The sequence below is a fragment of the Aquarana catesbeiana genome, linkage group LG11, assembly GCF_042186555.1.
Source record: "Aquarana catesbeiana isolate 2022-GZ linkage group LG11, ASM4218655v1, whole genome shotgun sequence".
NCBI classification, from domain to species: Eukaryota; Metazoa; Chordata; class Amphibia; order Anura; family Ranidae; genus Aquarana; species Aquarana catesbeiana.
The window spans coordinates 204611726-204636912 of NC_133334.1; the positions used below are offsets into that span (position 1 = coordinate 204611726).

The 25187-nt window shown below is 43.0% G+C and overlaps 1 protein-coding gene across 1 annotated transcript in view; it reads left to right on the forward strand.

The window, feature by feature from the left end:
- Window positions 1–25187, forward strand: part of SLC12A4 (solute carrier family 12 member 4) — a 420155-nt gene that overhangs the window by 270423 nt on the left and 124545 nt on the right. Inside the window, exon 15 of the mRNA XM_073605176.1 lies at window positions 19232–19351. Within this exon, the coding sequence (XP_073461277.1) occupies window positions 19232–19351 (120 nt within the window). The remainder of the gene's footprint in view (window positions 1–19231; window positions 19352–25187) is intronic.

Here is a 25187-nt window from a genome sequence, read left to right on the forward strand (position 1 = left end):
AACCCTTTTAGAGTAAACAATTACATATTTTATTCATATGCAACTGTTTAGATATGTTAACTCATAAAATTGAGGTTGTATTGCTTCAGATTAGAATAAACAAAAACATAATTCTAGGAACTAGTTAGGTAATAATATATTTGTTTTAAGAAAAGAAAGAAAAAGCTTCCATTACTTCTGGATTATTGAACATATTTGTCCTAAAAAGTAATAAATCTATTGTTATTACCTGATAATATATAACTGAACAAGAATTTCCTTATTTCACTTATATATTCTAAGGCTATATGAATCAGAAGTAATAAGAAATATAACTGGAATGTAACATGATCCCACACAGTGTGTGACTATCAGAATGCAGTTACATTCAGTTATAAATATAGTTTTTTTACAGAGAACCATCTCTTAGTATAATAAATGAAGAGATATCAGGAATTAGGATGTCAGTCCATTGAATCTTCTTGGTCCATGGATGATGTGGCATAACGGCCTCTTTTGTGAGAATGATGATTCCCATTTTGTTCTGAAATTTTCTGGGTGCTGCCTGAAGGTGAAGATGACGCCATTCTTCTGCGTGTGGGAGTGTTGCTGCTTGTGGATTCTGTCAGATTTAATTGTAAAAGGGTTTGTTGTAGTTCATCTGCTGATCTGCTTCTGTAAATTGTACCTTGGTAGTTAAATCTGACTGAAAAGGGGAAGCCCCATTGATACATAATGTTGTGGCGTTGCAGTTCCATTAGTTGGGGTTTCATGGATCGTCTTTTAGTAATAGTAAGTTGGGATAGGTCAGCAAAAATTTGATAATTGTGTCCTTGAAAATTAAGTTCCTTTTTTTCTCTTGCAGCAATTAGTATTTGTTCTTTCGTTCTGTAATAATGAAATTTTGTGATTATATCACGTGGGGGTCCATCTTTCTTTTTGGCTGTGAGGGCTCTGTGTACTCTATCCAGTTCTAAACGTTCAATAGGGATATCTGGCTTTAGTTCTTGTAATAGAGCAGTAATAGTAGATTGCAGGTCTGTCACAGTTTCAGGTATTCCCCTTATGCGCAAGTTTGAACGTCTGGCTCTATTTTCGTAATCTTCGAGCTTAGTTTGAAGTATTAAATTCTCTTTTTTTAATTGTTCCAATTCTGTTATATTTTCTTGGGTTGTAATTTCAATTTCATCCATTTTTATTTCTAAGGCTGCGGTGCGGTTTCCCAGCTCTCTTATTTCTTTGGTTAGGCTTTTTGTTATTTGGTCTGAGGTTTGTTTTAAAGCCTTATGAAGCATCTTTTCAAATTGTAATAATATTACTGGTGATACTGAGGAGGCTTGTGGAGAAGTTTGTGAGAGGATTTGTTCTGTATCTGACTCAAATGGAGAGTCTTGCTGTGACATTTTCTGTCTGTGAGAGCGCCCTGATGCTGTGTATTGTGAGGTGACTGGAGCTGCTTCAGCTGCAGTGAGTGCCTGTGAGCTCTTTGTGAGGTGATTTTTATTTCTGCCACGGTTTCCTCCCAGTACCATATTTCCTGCCCAAACTTTCACAGTTTGTTCCCTGGGGCAAAAAGGTTCAAATGGATACCTTTTGAGCCTGCAGGCTCCGCTTTGTCCTTCTCTTCTCTCCTCAGCGGTGTGGAGCTCTAGCAATGCATGTCTGCTCTGCTAGGCTCCGCCTCCTGCCCCTCTTGAGATAATCCAATTTCAAGTCATTTCCTCTCCTCTATATCCGGTGGTTATTGGTTACAGAGTGTAAGATTGGGGTTATCAGACTCAAACGGTAGGTGCATTTTCCAGTGAGTACGCCAGTACAAAATTGTATTTTTAAGGGCCTGGTAGCCCACTTTTATTTAAAAGCACAGAAAAGTTTACAAAGACAGCCGTACCCACGCAGGGGAGTTCCACCATTACTGTATCTTGCACAATCAATACTTTAGCCTCCTGGCTTACATTCTTGTCATACGGCTGATTCAGGCCTGTAGCCTAGGCCTTAGGTCTGCTCCTCAGACCCAAAAGAGTTTCCTAGAGTAAGGCCCCTTTCACACTGGGGCGGTTTGCAGGCGTTATTGCGCTAAAAATAGCGCCTGCAAACTGCCCCTAAACAGCCTCCGCTGTTTGTTCAGTGTGAAAGCCCGAGGGCTTTCACACTGAAGCGGTGCGCTGGCAGGAGAAGAAAAAATCTCCTGTCAGCCGCATCTTTGGAGTGGTGAAGGAGTGGTGTATTCACCTCTCCTAAACCGCTCCTGCACATTGAAATCAGTGGGACAGCGCGGCTATACCGCGGTAATACTGCGGCTATAGCCGCGCTATACGAGGGGTTTTAACCCTTTTTCGGCCGCCAGCGGGGGGTTAAAACCACACCGCTAGCGGCCAAATACCGCTGTAAAACAGCGCTGTTTTACTGCCGACGCCCCCTACCGCCCCAGTGTGAAAGGGGCCTTAAGCTCTCTCCTAGTTCACTCCTGATCAGCGTCTTGCTGCTCTGTCAACAAGTACGTCTGCCTCCTGCAGACATGCATACTCTGGCTACCCCCTGCAGTCTCTGACTCCTCTCAGAGGAATGGGAGTCCAACTAACTCCCATGCACAGACTTCCTGTCTGTTGGGTGGAACCTTGAGCCATAGCCAGGTCACAACTAAATAGCCCAACATACAGCTGTGCAATCAGCGTGCCTTTCCCTCCACAATCTGGCGTAAACAGCAATCTTCCAGGTAGCACAGGATCCTACTGCCACATATTCTCCCCCCTTATTTTGAACCAGAGGGAGGAACACATAAACCCGTCACTATGAATGGGACACCTCTGTGCCAGCCATTAGCTGTGTAGGCCCATTTCTTTTTCCGGGTATGTTTCCACCAGCACTTCACCTTGGCACCTCTGTGCCAACTATCAGGAGCCGGAGTCCTAATCTGCCAAACCTTTTTTTCTAAAGGGGCACTCCACCCACATCTTGTTCCGGGTGTGCTTCCACCAGCACTTCCTCAACCGTGGGCTCCCACTAAGCTCTCTATCCCTTCTACATTCTGGCCACGGGATCCTCCCTTTCTTCTTTTCTCCCATAGACCTACTCTTTCGGGTCTGTTGGGGACCCACTTCCATGAAACCTGTCAGGGACTGACCCCTCTCACTACCTGACGCAACACTAACCAACAACATCCGTTTCTCAGGTTCACTAACCGCTGTGTGGTTACCCTTGGCAACCAAATCATCTGAGATCAACACCACATGCTTCTGTTTAACCTCAATAGCAATGTTCCACAAGGGGTTATTCAACTCAATATTATCATTTTCATCAGGACCTCTTGTCACCTTGTTTGCTAGGACAGTATCTAGGGAGGGACCATCTACAAGCAAGTAGTTACTCCCTATGGGACATTCCCGCAGTTTCACATCGCCCCCTGTTGTCCAACACTCCAATAGCGACTGTCCTACCAACGCACATTTTTTGCCACATTTTTTCACACCAATCTCTTTAACCTTTTCTGTGTCCATTGGTACCTCAACCAATACCTCTGAGCTGTCCGACCGTGCTCTACAGTGCTTCTCATACACTTTTTCATTACAGTTACCAACACTGTTATTTCCTGTTATGCCCCGTACACACGGTCGGATTTTCCGATGGACAATGTCCGATCGGAGCATGTTGTCGGAAATTCCGACCGTGTGTGGGCGCCATCGGACATTTTCCATCGGATTTTCCGACACACAAAGTTGGACAGCAGGAGATAAAATTTTCCGACAACAAAATCCGATCGCGTCAATTCCGACCGTGTGTGGCCTGTTCCGACGCACAAAGTGCCACGCATGCTCAGAAGAAATTCCGATACGGGACAGCTCGTTCTGGTAAACTTAGCGTTCGCAATGGATACAGCACTTTCGTCACGCTGCAATGTAAAAAATGGTTTAATACAGCGCACTCTCTTCTTCTTTATAATGTGACAAGAATTAAGTAGTTTTGCTGCTCATATTCACACACACTTCTCACAAACTTTTATTTGTGTTTTTTTAGTGGGATTCCCTCAATATATTGTTATTAGTTGTCACATCTGACAGTTTTATATTTTTTATGTTTTTTTAATTTTGTTTTTAAGCCTTTTTTTTTCTTTAATGTTTGGATTTTTTCCAAGGCTGATCTTTGTTCAATGTTATTTTTATTTTTACTCCAGAATATTTTTGTGTGTGTTTTGTGTGGCAAGTTACCCCAACACCATTGATATCTTTTATTATTTAATCTCAAGGAGATTGTTTGTTGTTGGTGTCCCTTGTTCATTTCACATTGTATATTAGAAATGTACCTGAATCCTCACAAACAAACTGTCATTTTTGAAGTAAAACACATAGGAGAGTATAATTCAAAACAAAAATCCTTTATTAAGGGATCAGAACCAAACAAAGAGGAAGGCAACACTGGATCAACAGGAGAAATTAGTGAAGCCTGGGACCCCCACGGCAGACATCAATTCTTCAACATCAAAACTGGTGGCCTGAGGAGTCCATATGTAAGGGAGGGCAGTCTGGTCCAGAATTCACAGAGACTTGGATAGCAGCAGATGACATCTGTGTCCCCAGGCTGTGGTACCACAAGAGGCTGCATTTTTTGGCCGACCAGACTGGATCCAGGGTCCTCACTGTCTGGTCTTCCTTTCACACTTCCTTCCGGGCTGTGGCTGTGCAGTTGGAGATGTGGCAGGAGGAGGAGTAGGACCTGGAGGAGGAGGAGGACTGGGGGGACCTGGAGGAGGACTGGGGGGACCTGGAGGAGGACTGGGGGGACCTGGAGGAGGACTGGGGGGACCTGGAGGAGGACTGGGAGGACCTGGAGGAGGACTGGGAGGACCTGGAGGAGAGGGAGGAGGAGGAGGACCATCCCAAAGCTGTGTGTGAGGTGTAATTTGGCCCCTCATACCTTTCTCCAGAGCCTCTGATATGAGGGCCTCACACATGGCTTTTTGGCCCTCCTCCATCCTCTGCATTTTATATGCTATGAAGGCAGCAATATTCTCCTGCCTGGTGTGGGGTGCTCCCAGGACCTCTGTAGCCCTCCAAAAGAATCTGATAGCCGCCTCCTCTAGGGCACTCGTCCTACTGCCACTTTCTCTTTTCAGGGGGGGGTGGAGGGACCTGCAGATCAGCCAGCCGGCTCGGCCCGGCCACCTCCTGGCTGAGACTTCCCTGTGTATGAAAAAGGGACATAGTTGTAATGTTTTGCATCATCAATCACAATCCTAAATTAGTACTCCAAACTAACATCTAGTTAACATCATTGATTGGACAAGCAGAAATATTTAGAGGAATGCTATACCTGGCTCAATCTGGGCTCCTCCACATATTGCCTGGAAGGCCCAGGTTGGGCGTCAGAAGCCTTAGCCGGGGGGGAAGGAAGTGTGGAAGGAAGACTGGAGAGGGATGGCCTGGGTTCAGTCTGGCCTGCCAGAAAGTTCAGCCTGTCGTAGTACAACATCCTGGGGACATAGATGTCATCTGCTGCTCCGGATCTCTGTGAATCCAGGACTTTCTTGCGCTCCCTTAGATATGTGCTCCTCAGGCCACCAATGAAAATCTTTAAATAAGTGATGTCTGCCGTGGGGATCACCTGCTTCACAATTTCACACAATTGCTCCAGTGCTGCCTTCCTCTTTGCTTGGTTCTTGAAATGGGGGTGGGTAATCTCCCACAGACAGGGCAGCTCACTTAGCATATCAATGAATAGTGACATGAAGTCAGTATCTCTCATTAAGATATCCATGTTCACTGCAAGACACAACACAAGACAAAGCCTAATGTCAGACAAAACTCTCCTAATCTTGTTACAATATAGGCCTCAATCTAGAAGCAGTATAGGCACAAGTTTGTCTCTTACCTTCGTTCTTACGATCGGCGCGTCCAATGCTCCTTCCTCCGCTCACAGATCGTACGTAATACGCACGCGTGTTACACTTTATACACACTGCGCATGCGTGTAACTCCTCCCGCCCCTGACGTTCTTTCTAGTGTATTCCCCGCCCCTTTTCGTTCGGCGCAGTGGGTGAAGAGCATGATGGCAGAGTTACAGCAGGTGTGGGCTAATTATAGCAACGAGGAGGAGGAGGAGGAAAGGCCGGATCCAGGCACGTCCCGATCCAGAAGGAGACGTTTTAAGGCCACAAATATGTCGTTTGGGGAGATGTTGGAGATGGTACACATCATGAGGAAGTCCGACTATGACGGAAAATATGGGCCTTACCCCAACCCCAACATCCGAAAGGCAAAAATCATTGGTAAAGTGGTCAGGAGTCTAGAGCGGAATTTCGGGGTACGAAGGTCTAAAGATCAGCTCAGGAAGCGGTGGTCGGACCTGAAGTTGAGAGAGCCAGAGCAGTACCGAAAGATCCGGAGAGTGCTGCAAAAAAGTAAGTAGTTGTGCTGTGTTCCTATTCTTTCTGTCTTTATTACGTTCGTTCTGCTCCATATGCTTTTATTAATTGTAACGTTTAAAAGGGCAACTTTAATGTTCATGGGCCCATTATTCGTTCGTATCAAACATTTTTATTTCGGCCTCTAGAACACCATTGTTTAGGCCATATGCATTTTCACACATTTTTTGGGGCCTACTTGGATGACAAAGATTTGTTTGTGTAGATGGGTTTGTTACTAGAATGAAATGACAACTAGATTGTGTGTAAGGAGAGGACACCGAGCAGCTGTTTTCACATCTGGACACTGGAGCACTAGTGTGGGACCCCAGAACACCATTTTTATTAGGGGGGCACACAGGTGCTCCAGTGTATACTATAGGGGGGGCTACATCTGTGAAGACTCGGAGGACACCCCTCATCCGAGGAGACCACAGACCCCCCACCTATGGAAGAAGGTGAAATACCCCCAAACGAAGAAGAAGAGCAGGAGGAAGAAGAAGACGTGGTGGAGATTGGCACCACAACAGGTGAGTGTCTGCGACCACAGGCTCAGGTAAAAGAGATGGATGGTGGCAGATTTTTGAGACCTTTTTTTTGTTCTTTATCTCTTTTTAGGTGATCGTGATGTGAGGGATCCCGAACGCTTTACTTCAGAAAGTGCCCAGATACTTATCGGGGAGATCATGGGGTGTAATCTCCAATTGCAAAACATCCAGAACCAAATCAGTGATGTTATTAAAAAAAATAATAACATCATTGATGTTTTGGGGCGAATTTAAACCCCACAAAATCACCTGTTTTATTAATGTGGTCCAATCTTCCAAAAATTTTTAAAATGTTTAGAAAAGCCAAATTTGGAGGATGCACACAGTGTGCCAACATGTGCTATCTGCCATCACGGGAGATCAATGGACGCGTTTTGGGGGTGCAACACCTTCCTCAATTATAAAGTCGCATTGAGGAAGGGCTTTCTCCCCCAAAACACGTCCCTTGATCCCCCCTGATGGCAGATAGCACATGTTGCCATTCGTAAATTAGTGTGCATCTTCCAAATTTGGCTTTTCCAGGGGTGATTTCCCCCCCATCTGAACGCTAGATCAAACCCAGTTCCTAAATACTGATGTCTGATCTAGCCTTCAGGTTTTACCTAATGTTAACTTTGTAATTTCAAGTTTTTTGGGTTTCTTGTTGGTTTTACACAGGCCTGTTTTATCTGAAATGGATATTTTGATTTTTCATAATGCTACTGCAAACATTGTTATACAACAAACATGTTGGTTTGTTTTAAAAACCTTTGGTAAATGCGCATGTGATTGTGCAGGTATAAAAAAGTGCCTTACTCAAGAATGTGTGGATTATTGTCTCAACACTACAACACTTTTGGGGTGATGTAATTGTTGTTTTATGCACAAATGGGGGTTATTTCCTAAGGGCAAATCCTCTTTGCACTACAAGTGCAGGTTCAGTGCAGTTGCAAGTGCACTTGTAGTGAAATGTGTTTTTGCATTTAGGAAGTACCAGCCAACACTGTTTTTTATAAGGTTACCCAATCACGACATTTTCTGCACTCAACACATTTCTGTCAGGGTCAGCTAAAACAAACACAAGCAGTAAATGTCCACCAAGAATTTCTTTTGGTTGTTTTTTATTTGAAAAAGGTGTCACAGATTGTCTGGCATATTGATAGCCCCCCTACCCGCAAAGAACTCCAGGTATCGTAACCGGACATCACGGGCATTCAGGGAGGGCAAGCCAGGACGGCCGCTTTCAAGTGCCGTCATTGTTGATGTATTTGGGATTCCGGCCTCAGGCCCAACTGAGCCAGCATAGTTGGCTGAATGTTTTTGTAGAAAATTATGGAGAACACAGCAGGCAAGTATTATATGGTTCAGTTTATACTCCGCCATATGGATGGGTGTCATAAATAATCGGAACCGGCTGGCCAGGATTCCAAATGTGTTCTCCACCACTCTTCGGGCTCTGGCCAGTCGGTAATTAAAAACCCTCTGTTCCGGGGTGAGGGTCCTCATCGGGAATGGCCGCATCAGGTGGTCCCCCAGCGCAAATGCTTCATCAGCAACGAACACAAATGGGAGACCTTCAACTTTGTCCTCTGGAGGTGGCAAGTCCAAGCTGCCATTCTGGAGACGCCTGTAGAACTCCGTCTGGGCGATGACTTCACCATCGGACATCCGGCCATTCTTCCCCACGTCCACATACAAGAAGTCGTAATTAGCCGACACCACCGCCAACATCACTATACTATTAAACCCCTTGTAATTATAATAGTACGACCCCGAGTTGGGTGGTGGGACGATGTGGACGTGTTTCCCATCAATTGCCCCTCCGCAGTTAGGAAAGTCCCACCGCTGGGCAAAGTGGGAGGCCACAGTCTGCCATTCCTGTGGCGTGGAAGGAAACTGTTGAGGAAAAAACAATAAACATTACTATTTTTTCACAGAAACCTGGCAAACAGATTAGACACAAACATTATGGGTCAACCTCCAGATAGCATTTATTAAGGGGAATTTAACAACAACAAAGTATAAGGTACACCTATCATATTCCCCCTCCCCCCCTCATGGGCCATTTCTAACATTATAGGGGGGGGGGAAACTCTTGGACAGGTAACCCTCTTCACTTCATTGAGAGATGAATGCATAAATACAGGGTATTACTTGGAACAGCCCCTCCTTAGTTACACTATTGGCAACCCACTGGACAGGTAAGAAGTGTCATAATACAAAGATATAAATACACACTGTACACATTTGAGGACATTTGGACATTCTGCTATGACCTATCAAGATCATAATAGGATACAAGAACTTTAAACAGTACCATTGGAAAGTATACAGGCAGGCCCTTGCACTACATGCTTTGGGGAATTAATCCATAAATCTGAGCACTAAAGAGGTGGGTATAGTGTGTATGGGTTTGGCAAAGTCAGCAGATAGATGATTGAAGATAGAGAATTGGGATCAGCTGATTTGGCAGTTGGGGGAGGGAGGGTTACAAAAAATTTGGGGACACCACAAAAAAAAGCCTCTGCCACTCTGCCTGAATTTAAATCAAAAATAACATTTCAAAACATTTTAGGGGGTGTTTGGGGTAAAGCACTACTATGGAGCTGCTAAAATACATTGTTAAGTGACTACATGAGGTGAATATAGGGCAGGAGACACCATGCTGGGGAGGTTATTGAAGGGCAAATATGTATGAAGGACCTAAAATAATAATTACATAAAAATCCAGCATGCATGAGGACAAAGGGGACATTCACAGCATATTACAATCATGGTAATTAGGGAATGAGGGAAGAAATACAATATATTATCAAACATTCAATACAATAAAATGTGATATAAAAGGATAAAAATCTTACCTTCATATACTCCTTCTGCAGGACCTGTATGATGGCAGAACAGGTCTCTGGGATAATGATCCCCAGAGCCTGGGGGGAGATGCCTGTCGAGAACTTCAAGTCCTGCAGACTTCTCCCTGTGGCCAAATACCGCAAGGTAGCGACCAGCCTCTGCTCCGGAGTGATGGCTTGCCTCATGCAGGTATCCTGCCTGCTGATATAGGGGGTCAGCGAAGCCAACAAACGGTGAAATACGGGGTCCGTCATCCGGAGAAAGTTCCTGAAATCATCAGGATTATTCTCACGGATCTCACGGAGCAAAGGCATATGACAGAACTGGTCACGCTGAAGCAACCAATTCTTGGTCCATGAACTCCTCCCCACCCTGTTCATGGACTGGACTTGTGTCAAGGTCAGGACCCCAACACCAAACCCCCGCACAGCACGAACTCTACGAGGAGTACGCATACGAAACATGGCTACAAAACGGTCGGCTGCTCAGAACGAAGTAACAGAACGCACTGAAGAACAGCAAGGCCTGTGAAGAGCGACCTGAAAAACAGCAACGAGCGGACAAGATCGCACAGAAAACTCCAATACGAACTGACTGCACGCACTGAAGAGCAGATACAAACCCACAAGCACAAACTGAACGTCAGAAAACGATCTGAAAGCCACGAGTCTGAAAAAGCGCAAATCGTCTCTCACCAAACTTTTACTAACACGAGATTAGCAAAAGGAGCCCAAAGGGTGCCGCGCTTGGTTCTGAACTGGCCTTTTCTAGTCTCGTCGTACGTGGTTGACGTCACCGCGTTGTTGGCGATCGGAAATTCCGACAACTTTGTGCGACCGTGTGTAGGCAAAACAAGTTTGAGCCAACATCCGTCGGAAAAAATCCGAGGATTTTGTTGTCGGAATGTCCGAACAAAGTCCAACCGTGTGTACGGGGCATTAGAGTGTCTCCGGGTACCTCAAACTGCACCTCCCTGCGAGTGATGGACCGAATCCCCACTACTGCCACGTCTGTTCCGGGCCCTTCCTTTACATGAGGACTAGCGGGTGAGACAGTACACACGCCATGTACCAACCACTGCTCAGCTGCACCTCGGACCGCACCAGCAGAAATGCACCCCATCACACCAGCATACGGAGAGACTTCCACTATTTCTATTATTTCTGTTTCCTCTAGCAGTTCCCCTGAGCGGCTTCTGCACATAACTGCTGCTGGAAGCACTCTCGCAGAGAACTGTGAGACAAATTTCCACAAAAGTAACCAACAGTGCAGTAACCAATTTTTATCAACATTGCTTAACATCACCTGTACCACCTGTCTTCACCGATTGGTACTACGCAGTACCAGGTCGCCCCTCTGCTTTGGATACATGCAGGTGTATATTGGAAAGATTTTCACCAATTCCAACAACATCTCAGTTATTTCTAGACATGCCGCATCTAAACACAGAACTCTAGGGAGTTTTCCTTTACCAACGATGTGGAGGGGCTCGTTTGCTAAGGCTTGAGAGGCCGAGACACTCAAAGAGACCTCCACCTCAGAGGCAACTGACAAAACTTGCGGCTCCCCATGAGCACTGCAAATCGCATGTGTCATACTCATCTTCTCATTTTCAGCAACACTGAGCCCTTCCAAGTCCCTATCCATTATTGCACCATCCTGACACTCAACATTACTCATCTCTTTTGCTGTGGACAAAACTTCTGCTATGTATGTGCCCTTTTCCGATCCTTCCGCCTGGAGGGGGTTAAGTTCTGCAACAGCCAATGCACTACTGCCTACTGGCTTTGCAGCCTCTCCAATTGTCACAGCAGCAATAGTGTCCAGCTTACTATTACCTTCAGAAATTTCTTTCCACCACGCTAACACCTTTTTGGCGAAACTATCCCAGTCTATCCTGTCTGTGCTCCAGTCACCAGCACTCCGTAGTACTGCTTCCTCTGCCCATGGAGTCACAAGTGGACAGAGTGGTTTAGCAGCAGGCATCCTGCACCAGTCACTGTCAACCTCATCAGTTTGTGATAATTCATGCTCCATCATTTGAGCTGTTTTCCCATTGTATGCCACCTGAGCAGTATCAGAGCTGTCCTGGACCCCCGCCGACTCCAACACAGGGAGTGCTCGTGAGATTTCCTGGGACAACTCTGCGGCACTGCCTGTGGTTACACTAAACCATCAGTGTTGTCAGTAATACACTTTTCAACATCATCATTATCCACCTTCCTGCCTTGTATAAGCTGTGTTAGCACATTAGCAGTTTTAGATTGTAGAATACTTAGTACATCGCTTTTCACCTCATGTGAAACATACTTGCCAGTTGGGGCAGCGGCACAGTTGTCCTGGGAAACCCTGAGCTCAGACACCATGAGCTCCTGGGCGGTCTCCAGGGACACCTCTGCTACACCTGCCATGGTTGCCAGGGGCAACAGCACACATTTCTCAGTGGTCACCCCTGACATTTCCGGATGCAATATCACATTTTTTATCGCATTAGCGAGCAACACATTATATGAATTTTTACCACTTGTCTTCCTGCTACACAGTACACTGCCTGAAGACAAGTCCTTACCAGTCCTCAAGCTTTCTGCAGGTTCAGCTTCAAACTGGGCTTTGCTACTACACAAGATATTCACCTGCAGCAAGTCTCTGAAAGCAATTTTTTTCACTGGACTTATTCCCACTTCACAGGGAAAAGTCCCATAACCAGTCTCTCTCACATTTGTAACAGCCTTACCATTCCATTTGGCAGGTGTTGAAAGCTTCAATTGAGGGCGTTGTCCCTTCTTTGCTGTGCTCTCACAAGCTAATGCCCCCACATGGACACGGGGCAGGGAGACCTCTACAGCCTGCCCATGTGACTCATGAGACTGCTCCATTGACCATGGCCTTAGGGGCTCTTCACCATGAGATAATCCAATTTCAAGTCATTTCTTCTCGATATCCGGTGGTTATTGGTTACAGAGTGTAAGATTGGGGTTATCAGACTCAAACAGTAGGTGCATTTTCCAGTGAGTACGCCAGTACAAAATTGTATTTTTAAGGGCCTGGTAGCCCACTTTTATTTAAAAGCACGGAAAAGTTCACAAAGACATCAGTACCCACGCAGGGGGGTTCCACCGTTACTGTTCTTGCACACTCAATACTTTAGCCTCCTGGCTTACATTCTTGCTATACGGCTGATTCAGGCCTTTAGCCTAGGCCTTAGGTCTGCTTCTCAGACACAAAAGAGTTTCCTAGAGTTAAGCTGTCTCCTAGCTCACTCCTGATCAGAGCCTTGCTGCTCTGTCACCAAGTATGTCTGCCTCCTGCAGACATGCATACTCTGGCTGCCCCCTGCAGCCTCTGACTCCTCTCAGAGGAATGGGAGTCCACCTGACTCCCATGCACAGACTTCCTGTCTGTTGGGTGGAACCCTGAGCCATAGCCAGGTCACAACTAAATAGCCCAACATACAGCTGTGCAATCAGTGTGCCTTTCCCTCCACAATCTGGCATAAACCAGCAATCTTCCAGGTAGCACAGGATCCTACTGCCACAAGAGGCACAACCCCTCTTTTGATTGGCTTTGTGCTGAGGTTCTTTCCTGGTCGCCACAATGCAGTAAGACATGTTTTCGGAAAGTGGCTAAGGTGTTGTGCACTTCTCCTTGCCAGAGGAGTACCGTGAATTTGACAAGGTCTTTGGCAAGGGTCAAGCCGGTAGTTTGCCTCCACACCAGTCATATGATTGCGTAATTGACCTTCAATCTGGTGCTATGCCTCCCCGTGGCCGGGTTTACCCTTTGTCTGTCTCGGGGGAATACAACTATGGAGGACTATGTTGCTGATGCACTTTCTCAAGGGTTCATTCGCAAATCCTCATCTCCTGCTGGTGCTGGCCTCTTCTTTGTGAAAAAGAAGAGTGGTGAACTGAGACCTTGTATCGATTATAAGGGTCTTAATCTCATCACGATTAAGAACGCCTACCTGATTCCGTTGACTACGGAATTATTTGACTGCCTCAAGGGAGCAACGGTTTTCACGAAGCTCAAACTGAGAGGGACATACAATCTTGTGAAGATCAAGGAGGGCGACAAATGGAAAAACTAGGTTTTAACACCTGGACAGGACATTACGAATACCTCGTAATGCCGTTTGGTCTTTACAACACTCCTGCAGTTTTTCTGGAGTTCATCAACAATGTCCTCCAAGATATGTTGCAGCAATGTGTGGTGGTTTATCTCGATGATATTCTCATAAATTCTAAATCTCTAGAGAGCCACCAGACAGATATCTCCCATTTTTGCCACAGAGGCTGAGAGATAACCTGTATTGTAAGTTGGAGAAGTGCGAGTTCCATCGTGAACAGGTTACATTTCTGGGTTATGACATTTCTATTGCCGGTTTTTAGATGGACCCAGAGAAATGATCTGCAGTCCAACAGTGGCCTTGACCCGTAGGTCTATGTCCATTACAACGTTTTCTTGGCTTTGCCAATTATTATCGGAAATTTATTCGCCACTTCTCTCCTCAAGCCTCTGACTGATATGACCAGAAAGGGGCGATAACCCACAAAATTGATCTCCGGATTCCATTAAAGCCTTTGAGTCTCTCAAGGCTGCCTTTATTTCAGCTCCTGTGTTGGCACATCCTGATCCTACGCTACCCTTCATTCTTGAGGTTGATGCGTGTGAGACTGGAGTGGGCGCCCTTCTTTCTCAACGTCCTACCTCCTGAGAGCGCTATGCATCCTTGTGGCTACTTTTCTAAGAAATTGCAGAATGCAATTACGAGATTGGAGACAGAGAATTGTTGGCTATCATTTTAGCTCTTAAAGATTCGAGGCATCTCTAAAAGCATAAAAGAAGAATATTGGGACTTTAGATAAAGCATGCCACTGCCAAATAAAACAGTGTATGGAGTATGTATATAGTAAAACATTTTATTTATCAGACGCAGTTACTTCGGTCTAGAGCTGCATGATCCAGTTTCAAAAACCTAAACACAACCATCTACTGATAAGTAGATATTGAATAAACATTTACCAAATGGACATGAAACATGATGGTCATACATACTGATATAGATATATACACAGTTTTGCTCATAATTTTACATACCCTGGCAGAATTTGATTTCTTGGCTATTTTTCTGAGAATATGAATGATAACAGAAAAACATTTCTTTCACTCATGGTTAGTGTTTGGCTGAAGGCATTTATTATCAATCAACTGTGTTTATTCTTTTTAAATCATAATGGCAACATAAACTACCCAAATGACCCTGATCAAAAGTTTACATTCCCTGGTGATTTTGGTCTGATAACATGCACACAAGTTGACGCAAAGGGGTTTGAATGGCTATTAAAGGTAACCATCCTCACCTGTGATCTGTTTGCTTGTAATTAGTGTGTGTGTGTGTGTGTGTGTGTGTGTGTGTATAAAAGGTCAATGAGTTTCTGGACTCCTGACAGACCCTTGCTTCTTTTATCCAGTGCTGCACTGACGTTTTTGGATTCTGAGTCATGGGGAAAGCAAAAGAATTGTCAAAGGATCTGCAGGAAAAGGTAGTTGAACTGTATAAAACAGGAAAGGGATATAAAAAGATATCCAAGGAATTGAGAATTCCAGTCAGCAGTGTTCAAACTCTAATCAAGAAATGGAAAATGAGGGGTTCTGTTGAAACTAAACCACGGTCAGGTAGACCAACAAACTTTCAGCCACAACTGCCAAGAAAAGTGTTTGGGATGCAAAGAAAAACCCACAAATAACTTCAGGTGAAATAAAGGACTCTCTGAAAACATGTGGTGTGGTTGTTTCAAGATGCACAATAAGGAGGCACTTGAAGAAAGATGGGCTGCATGGTCGAGTCGCCAGAAGAAAGCCATTACTATACAAATGCCACAAAGTATCCCACTTACAATACACCAAACAGCACAGAGACAAGCCTCAAACCTTCTGGCACAAAGTCATTTGGAGTGATGAGACCAAAATTGAGCTTTTTGGCCACAACCATAAATGCTACATTTGGAGAGGAGTCAACAAGGCCTATGATGAAATGTACACCATTCTTACTTTGAAACACGGGAGGTGGATCACTGATGTTTTGGGGATGTGTAATCTACAATGGCACAGGAAATTTGGTCAAAATTGTTGGCAAGATGAATGCAGTATGTTATCAAAAAATACTGGAGGAACATTTGCATTCATCAGCCAGGAAGCTGCGCATGGGACGTACTTGAACATTCCAACATGACAATGATCCAAAACACAAGGCCAAGTCAACCTGTCATTGGCTACAGCAGAATAAAATGAAGGTTCTTGAGTTGCCATCTCATTCTCCTGACCTCAATATCATTGAGCCACTCTGGGGAGATCTCAAACGTGCAATTCATGCAAGACAGACCAAGAATTTACAGGAACTGGAGGCTTATTTGCCAAGAGGAATGGGCAGCTTTACCATCTGAGAAGATAAAGAGCCTCATCCACAAATACCACAAAAGACTTCAAGCTGTCATTGATGTTAAAGGAGGCAATACACGATATTAAGAATTGGGGTATGTAAACTTTTGATCAGGATAATTTGGGTAGTTTCTGTTGTGATTATGCTTTAAAAAGAGTAAACACAGTTGATTGATAATAAATGGCTTCAGCCAAACATTAACCATGAATGAAAGAAAAGTTTTTGTTTTATCATTCAAAATCTCTGAAAAATGGCCAAGAAATCATAAATTCTGCCAGGGTATGTAAACTTATGAGCACAACTGTATATATACACACGCAAATGCATGAAAACATGTTAAATAAAATGAGTAAAAGCTGAACTGTCTTGGCATCCAATGAATAAAAATTTGCAGAAATGGCTGGTATGTCTGTATTAGATAAGGCACCTCATCCCAGTAATTGTTAAGAAAAGGGTAAAGCAGAGGGGGAGGATTATTGTGGTGCCAACACAACTCAATCAAAAAATTGTTAAAATGGTAAATTTTATTACAAAGTATCAAATGCAGATAATGCACACATAAATTACTAATCAAAGTTAAACATTAAAAAGGGGAGCACATAAAATTTCCTAGTGGCCAGATTGATAAAGGCCTATTTATGATTGCAGATCAAGTCTTCCCTACATGTTTTGCCAAGACATTGGCTTCCTCAGGGGAATGACACGTGACCAATATAGGGAAATAGCTCTATAATGAAAGAAAATATAACATAAGTAAGAGTACAATATAAGACATGAGACATGGTGCATGATATTGAGGGTTAAACTGGCAAGGCATGATATATCCACCCCTCTCACAACATGGGTGGGGATCAACACCCCAATACCCCAAAAGACCACATACCTACCCCAATGGTAGAAGGCGACCAATAAAAACTAAAATAAAAACTAAAATAGAAAAAGAGGATAATTAAATGGCCAATAATTGTCCCAAATAGGTGGGCCATCCTGGCCTCAATACATACCAAGATTAAATCTAGAAGATATTTAAGACAGGGGCGCTGAAAGAGCCAAAATTGGTCCAATCAGTCAGGGACAGAATTGAAATATTTGATGTGATTAGGGTAAGCTAGCTGTAATATAAAGCAAAAAATAAATAAGGAATAAATTAATGAATAAATGAGCTGCAGAACAAAAAAATTAAAAAAAAAGAGAAACTGAGAGGAGGAAATATCAAAATAAATAATCTCTATAGCTTACCCATCAAAGGTAATAGACGTATATAAGCTTCAGAAAATGGATCATAAGTTCAGTAGGCGATATGCAAAGAGGAGTGCCTGAGGTGATAGCCAAACCACTCCAAGGATATCCAGATCAAAAATCCTAATACGAAGAGATGAAAGAAAGAACATAACACATGGAGTAACCCAAAAGGAGACAGCTTAAATAGAAGAGACATGCAAAGCTACATGAGCCTCGGTAACAGCGCCCCTGGAACCAGAGATCTGTTGCTGGCTAAGCCAGCACTTTATAACCCACACCCTGTCGGAGTGTGATGTCACCGACCGGGAGCCAACAAAGGCGACCAACGCGCTTGCGACATCCAAAGTCAAAGGCTTGTTTTAACTGACAATTGTGTGGTCGTGCGACGCTGTACCCAAACAAAATGAATGTAATTTTTTTCCCACAAGTAGAGCTTTCTGTTGGTGGTATTTGATCACCTCTGGGATTTTTAGTTTTTGCACTATAAACAAAAAAACCCCCACAATTTTGGAAAAAAACACTATTTTTTTACTTTCTGCTATAATACATATCCAAAAAATATTAAAAAAAATGTTTTCATCAGTTTAGGCCAATATAGATTCTGCTACATATGTTTGGTAAATAAAATCGCAATAAGCGCATATTGATTGGTTTTCGCAAAAGTTATAGCGTCTACAAAATAGAGGAAAGATTTAAGAACTTTAAATATGTTTTATATTTACTAGTAATGGCGGCGATTTGCAATTTTTAGCGGGATTGCGATGTTGCAGCGGACAAATCTGACCCTAAGTGACACTTTTTGGTGACCAGTGACACCAATACAGTGATCAGTGCTATAAAAATGCACCGATCACTATAAATGGCACTGACAGGGAAGGGGTTAACACTAGTGGTGATCAAAGTGTTCCCTAGGGAGGTGCTTTCTAACTGCCAGGGGGATGGGCTCACTGGGAGTAGAGAGAGATTGCTGTTTCTGATCACTAGGAACAGCTGATCTCTCTCCCCTGTCAGAACGGGGATCCACCTTGTTTACAAAGGTAGATCCCCGTTCTGCCTCTTTCCCATGATTCCCGGTGGCCGGGGGACATAGAGTTCACCAGACCTGTGGGCGAGCTCCGCGACACGTAGCAGGCGAGCGCGCACGCAAAAGCCAGTGCATGAACCGATGTACCAGTACAGCGATTTGCGCAGCCGAGCCACCTTGCCACAGTATAACTGTGGTGGCTGGTCGGCAACTGGTTAGTGTGTCCACTGGCATAAAATCATGCGTTCGTAAACACTCTTTTTGGGAGATTTTCTTTCTGAACTGCCTACTAGTATGGTTATTCGTTTTTCTCATTACACTGACCGGCTATACTGAGACCTATGTCTAGTAACGTTACCTGGTGTCACCCAAGTCAGTATGTAAGCATCCAGTAGGAGGAGGGGTCTGTATACTGAATATCCTGAACGATAGCTCTCGACAAATCCCGCTCCACCTATAAATGCGCGGCACTAAAGCTTAAGCTTCTCATGACACAAACTGTGCGCTTACCAAAATGCAACCATGTTACTAATTAAAGCCACCAACATAGAACCCTTAAAAATTATACATTACATTTGATACTGGGATTACAGTTATGGTACAAAGGTACACTACTTTATCGGAGGTCTATGACAAAGAAAAATATACATTTGATGGATTCCCTTTGATGCGTTTTTTGGAATAGTATTTAAAAATAAATTTGTATATGTGTAATTATTTACCATATACGTATGCTAAATTAGTATTTTACATTTTTTTTCCACTAACAGGGCACTTTCTTTCCTGGGCATGAGCATCTGTTTGGCTTTGATGTTCGTCTCCTCCTGGTATTATGCACTTGTAGCTATGCTTATTGCTGGACTGATTTACAAGTACATAGAGTACCAAGGGTAAGTGTTTTTGGTTTTCATTAATTATCATGTATTTTTCCCAAACCTAAAATATAAGGTCCTGCTTGCTTCTGCTAGTAAAATGCTGTTAATGATTCAAAAACTGTGGATGCAGTTTGGCTTTTCTACTTGTCCCCTCTTTTTAAAATTATTATTATTATTATTATTATTATTAACGATTTATATAGCGCCATCAATTTACGCAGCACTTTACAATGTAGAGGGGGGACAGCATAATTACAGTACAGTTCAATACAGAAGGGATAGGAGGGCCCTGCTCGTAGAGCTTACATTCTAAAGGGAGGGGGTGGTGGTACAAAAGGTAATAGATGTGGGGAATGATTTGATGGGGTTGTTAGGTGGGTGTGGAATAGGCTTCCCTGAATAAGTGAGTTTTCAGGGATCTCCTAAAGGTAAACAGGTTAGGGGCTGATTGGATATACCGAGGCAGGGAATTCCAGAGGATGGAATATGCTCTGGAGAAGTCCTGAAGACGAGCATGAGAGGAGGTAACAAGGGAGCTAGAGAGCAGGAGGTCCTGGGAAGAGCGAAGGGGGCGATTTGGGCGATATCTGCAGATGAGGTTGGTGATGTAGCTGGGGGCGATGTTGTGGATGGCCTTGTATGTTGTGGTTAGCATTTTGAATTTTATACGGTGGGGTAGGGGAAGCCAGTGAAGGGATTGGCAGAAAGGGGCAGCAGTCACAGATCGATTAGTGAGGTTTATTAGTCTGGCAGCAGCATTCAGATTCATAGATTGAAGGGGGGATAGCCTGCATAAAGGTAGGCCATTAAGGAGAGAGTTGCAGTAGTCAAGGCGGGAAATAATCAAGGAGTGATTAAAATGACATACACCTTCTAGTATAGCCTTCTATTACAGAAAGGTTTACTCAAACTCCCCTCCCAAGACACTTCTGCTTCCTGTTTGTTTTCCATTGCACAGTAATAATACTCTACTCTTTCTCGGATTGCTAAAAGGAGAAGTATAGCCAAAGCTTGTTTGGCTGTACTTCTCCTGTGCATCACAGGAGTGCAAGCCGTTTTGCACTCCTGTGACCTGTTTTCAGCAGAGAGCAGGCTGAAGTCCGCTCTCTGCTGATGTCACAGAAGTCAGTCCAGGCACCGCGTCATCGCAACAATGGAAGTTGGGATCCGCCAGGTGCCTGGACTGACACCCCGCTCAGCCCCTCAGCAAGCCGCTGAAAGTCTGAGCCGGCCGCTTCTCGCACCTCCACAGCTCAGCGCTTAAGTGAACGAGGAGGAAGCAGAGCATAGAGCTGCTGATTGACAGTCTGCAGCTCTTTGCTCAGGGATGTTCGATCTTTTGTTTCTCAGTGTAGGGCGACAGATGCAGCATCGAACCAATGCTGCATCCACCTAGGTAAGTATAAATCAGTAAAAAAAACCTCCATACTTCTCTTTTAAATAATATTTATGACCAGTCTTCATACATGGTACAGAACTAGAGGGGACAAACATAGTGTAATATCCAACTCTAATGCTTACTCTTTGCCTATGCAGAATAATTACTCTCAATCAAAAACCACTGCAGAACACCTATCTATAATCCAAGGATGGAAAATAGTAGTATACCACAATTATTTCAATTTGAAAAAAGTGATCACAACAAAGTATCCATTTACTGTGTCCATATTACTTGTAAACATTCAAATCTTCTGTGCCAACTTCAAGTGATTCATGTTCAAAAAAGAAGAATCCAGTGATCCTGATTATTAGTGCTCCACACACACACACCTACACATATGAAAAACTCCCCAGATCTCTTGTGACCCATTATAACAAAAGAAGGTCTCAACATGCTTTTTCTGTGTGTACTGCTGCTCTTTCACACCTCCTGCTCTCTGCTTCGCAACCGGTTCCCTCTGTTGTAGCTAGAAAATAAATGTGGGGAAATCCAAATATTTTATTGAATATTATATTGCAGTAGAAGGTTTACATATGAATGTTTATGGTCGCAACATATACATATTGCTAGGCATTATTTTGAGCAGGTTTTTTTTTACTCCTATTTTTTTAACACAGAATGAATTTTCAGGTGACGCTATATACTATGTTTCTATTTTTGTATGGTATAGAGCACAAAGCATTGCTCCTCTTTCAATAACTGTTAGTGTACTATTGTCTTTAATATTATAATTGAAAACCTACAGCTACTTCCACCCACGTTTAGGGCTAAAGCTAGACACAAGCACTTCAAGATTTTCTGGGGCTTTTTAGAACAAACACTTTTTTTTAGAATCAAACACTTGACTACCCCTATCAATATAATAAATTCACAGCAGCCTTCTAGCTGCCAGCCTTGTTACTCACATTTTGGTTTGCATGCAGATGGGGAGACAGAAGGCCTTTAACCAAAACAAAAGAATGCGTGTAATAATAATTGCAAGTGTTAAGGACATATTGCACATAAGGTATCAGTAGTGGGTTATTAGTTTAAAAGTTGATTGCTTAAATTGAGTGTGGATGAACAATGAAGAAGGGCACAGGTGAAGAGGGGATGAATGTTAAAGACACTTTTACCTATACATTTGCAGAAATCTCAGTACATCCAAAAATGGATCAGGGAACAGGGTTTTCAAAATACTTTTCTGCCCTGCCAACTTAAACATCACAATAGAAAAAGGTAAATCGCTCATCTGTGACCATCCTAACTTTTACAAAAGCCAAACAGTGTGTAGAAATTATATAGACCATATACACCAATACATGGTCTCTGAAGTATTATAAAAAAAAAAACCACATATGGCACATACCGCCTAATGAATTAAAAGACTTTTTTGCCAGACTATTTCAACATCAATATTCTCATAAAGTATGTGCTTTTTAAAGTATTTTAGATATGTTATATTACTTGTAAAAGCCTCCTTTGTGTAGACATTTAAAGGTATTGCTGCTTTCTTGAATCTGATGTCAACACCCCCAGCTAAGAGCTTAAGTGACAATCTGTAGAATTCTCTTCACTTGTACCCTAGCTACCCTGCTACATAAAAATTTATGTAGGGAAGTGACAGGTGTGGCAGAGGAATTGGGCCAGCACAGAGTGTTAAGACACTCTCAAAAGAAAAAAGGGCTATGGCATGGCAGGAGGAAGGGAAGTGTGCTAGGGAATCGACTTGTCATATTTGCTAAGAAGTTCAGAGGCACATTGCAAAAAAATATATATAATTTATGAAAAGGAAAAATGCTGTAAGCAAGCTTTGAAAATACTTGTTTTGCTCTGTGCTTTTACCTGTTAAGTTTTTCAAGTTAGTGATAGTTTATCCATCAGGTTACACCGCTATCTGGCACCAGATGGAGCATCCTCAGGTGGAAATGGTTTGATTAACCTTGAATCCACATTATAGTGGATCACAGTCTCCCTCACCGGGACCACATTTTCATCCTTGGCCCAGGTTAGGTTTTTCTTGCACTCCCTGGGCTGCTGGCCACTGCCCTTACCCCTCTGCAGCACTGAAAAACACAACTAACTGCCGGGTGCTAGAGGCGCTTAGTACACAGTGCTCAACTAAGTAAGATTAAAGTTTAACAAATGTACAATGACCAAATAAATGGCATGCAATACTAAATAAAAAGCACAGTTACACTAAAATGCAACCAGCATGTCCCCTGATTTACCTATATCATCACTATACAACATTAAAGAGTTGCCAGTGTAGATCAGAAAAAAAATAAAGCCTGGTTGAGGCTCAACTCCTCTGCTGTACACTACGACAAAATTGTGCAAATTCAGGTAGACAGCTGAGAACATCGCAACCAATTGTTACCAAATAATCTTTATTATTCTATTGCAATGCAATACAAAAAACAAATATCACACAGGGCATGCACCTATAGATTTTAAAACCTTAATTGACAAATTATTAAAAACACAAAATAGCTGCAGCTGGACCCCTTTTTTACCACCCATGTATACCAAGAAAAATAAAGGGATGAGAGAGACTGCACACCACTAGCTCAACAGATGGAGAGGAATGTTAACAACCTCAGCCTAGAACTCCTTAGCCATGTCCCCCTGTTCATGCTTCACTGCTTTCTGGATCAATCACAAGACAGCCTGCACCCTTACACTGCTGTGAGACGTTTTTTTTTTTACCAGAAGAGCACCTTGAGCAGCTCTACAAGTGCTTACAAGGTTTTGTGAACTGGATAAGCATGCTACTCACCGCACATGTGTTTTTGGTGTAGTCAAAGTCAATAGGACAATAGTGTGGTTTAACCCTAGTCTTCAACTCAAGGGTACTGTGCTGCTAATAACTTTCTCATGGAATGGTCAAGCGAATATTTTGACTGTATTCTTCAATTTTTCATGACTAACCAGCCCTTGTATGTGAGGTGTACATTGCACCTGCTGATACTTCTCTATGACCTAGTGGTCCCTGAAAAACATTATTGCTCTCTTTGGATACAGAAGCTTTATATTCTTCTATACTACGTACTACAAGAGAATACAGGTTGTGGAGAAGGTTTTTATGGCTAGGGCCTTTAGTAAACTTAGACATAGCAAATTTATTGTGGAGCTTTTGTGGTTTCTTTAATCACATAATAAGTTTTGCGTTCAATGGTCGAAACGTCTGGCTTAGGGCACAGACCTCAGTATCCCCTTTTGCCCAGAAAAAGCAGTCCTTTCTTTCCTTCTGTGTTCAAGGACTTGTGGATGCTGTAGTTCTGCAGCCATTCAATTATATTGTACAGTGCCACTTTAAGACTACATTTCCCAGCATCCTCAGTTGTCTGCATGCAATCTTCTCCTCTCCTCACCTCTGATTCGTTCCGGCCCACCTGCTCCCTGATTGGCTCAGAGGTGGAGGCTGTCGATTTTACTGCTACCTCTAACAGTGACCCCCCCCAGTGTTAATTAGTAAATAGATTCAACTCACAGTTGCACAGAAAGGTTTGTAGGGGTTGAAACAGTGGTAATAGTGGGAGATTTTACGTACTCTGAAATTGACTGGAGTAATGTCGCTGCTATAATAGTAAATGGAGAAGGAACTTTTATAACCCTATTACAAGACAATTTTATGGTACATATTTTAGAATCCCCAACCAGAAATGATGCTGTGCTGGACCTGGTAATCCTAAACCATGAGGAGCTTATTACTAATGTTCATATAAAAATACACCTGGGTAGCAGTGACCATAACATTATTTTGTGTATACAGTAGTAGGCTGTAAACCTCATTCTTGAAAGCACATACTGGAAAAATAAAAAACATTTAATTTTAAGAGAGCAGGTTTTTCAAGGCTCTCCAGGACTTAGACAGGGAAGGAATATTATCTTAATATTATCTTAAAACAACACGGCATAAGAATGTTTTAAATCAACCAAGCAAACCCATTGAAAATTATGAACAGTCTAAAGATAGGCACCTTTCCTTCCCTTCATTCCTATCCCTTTAGTAATTATATATTTGGAATACACAAATCATAATAATAACAGTGTTTAAATCTTCCAGTATACATATAAAGAGCATCATCTTCTAATTCAAGTCTAGTCCATTTCATCCCACAAGTGTATTTAACAGCACATTTTTTGGAACAATATGGATATGGATTAGAGTTGAATTAGAAGATAATGCACTTGATAGGTTTACTTGACAATTTAAACACTAGTAATTATACGGCATATTCAGAATACACAAATCATAATAAAGTGATAGGAGTGAAGGGAAGGAGTAGCTATCTTTACATTGTTCACATTTCTAGTGTTTTTCAAACTTAAAGGGGCAGCTGCACCTTAAATTCACAAGTATTGCGTTGGCACCTTCTCTATCACATTTAAACACTTCAGTACCCAGCCATTGTCATATGACATCCG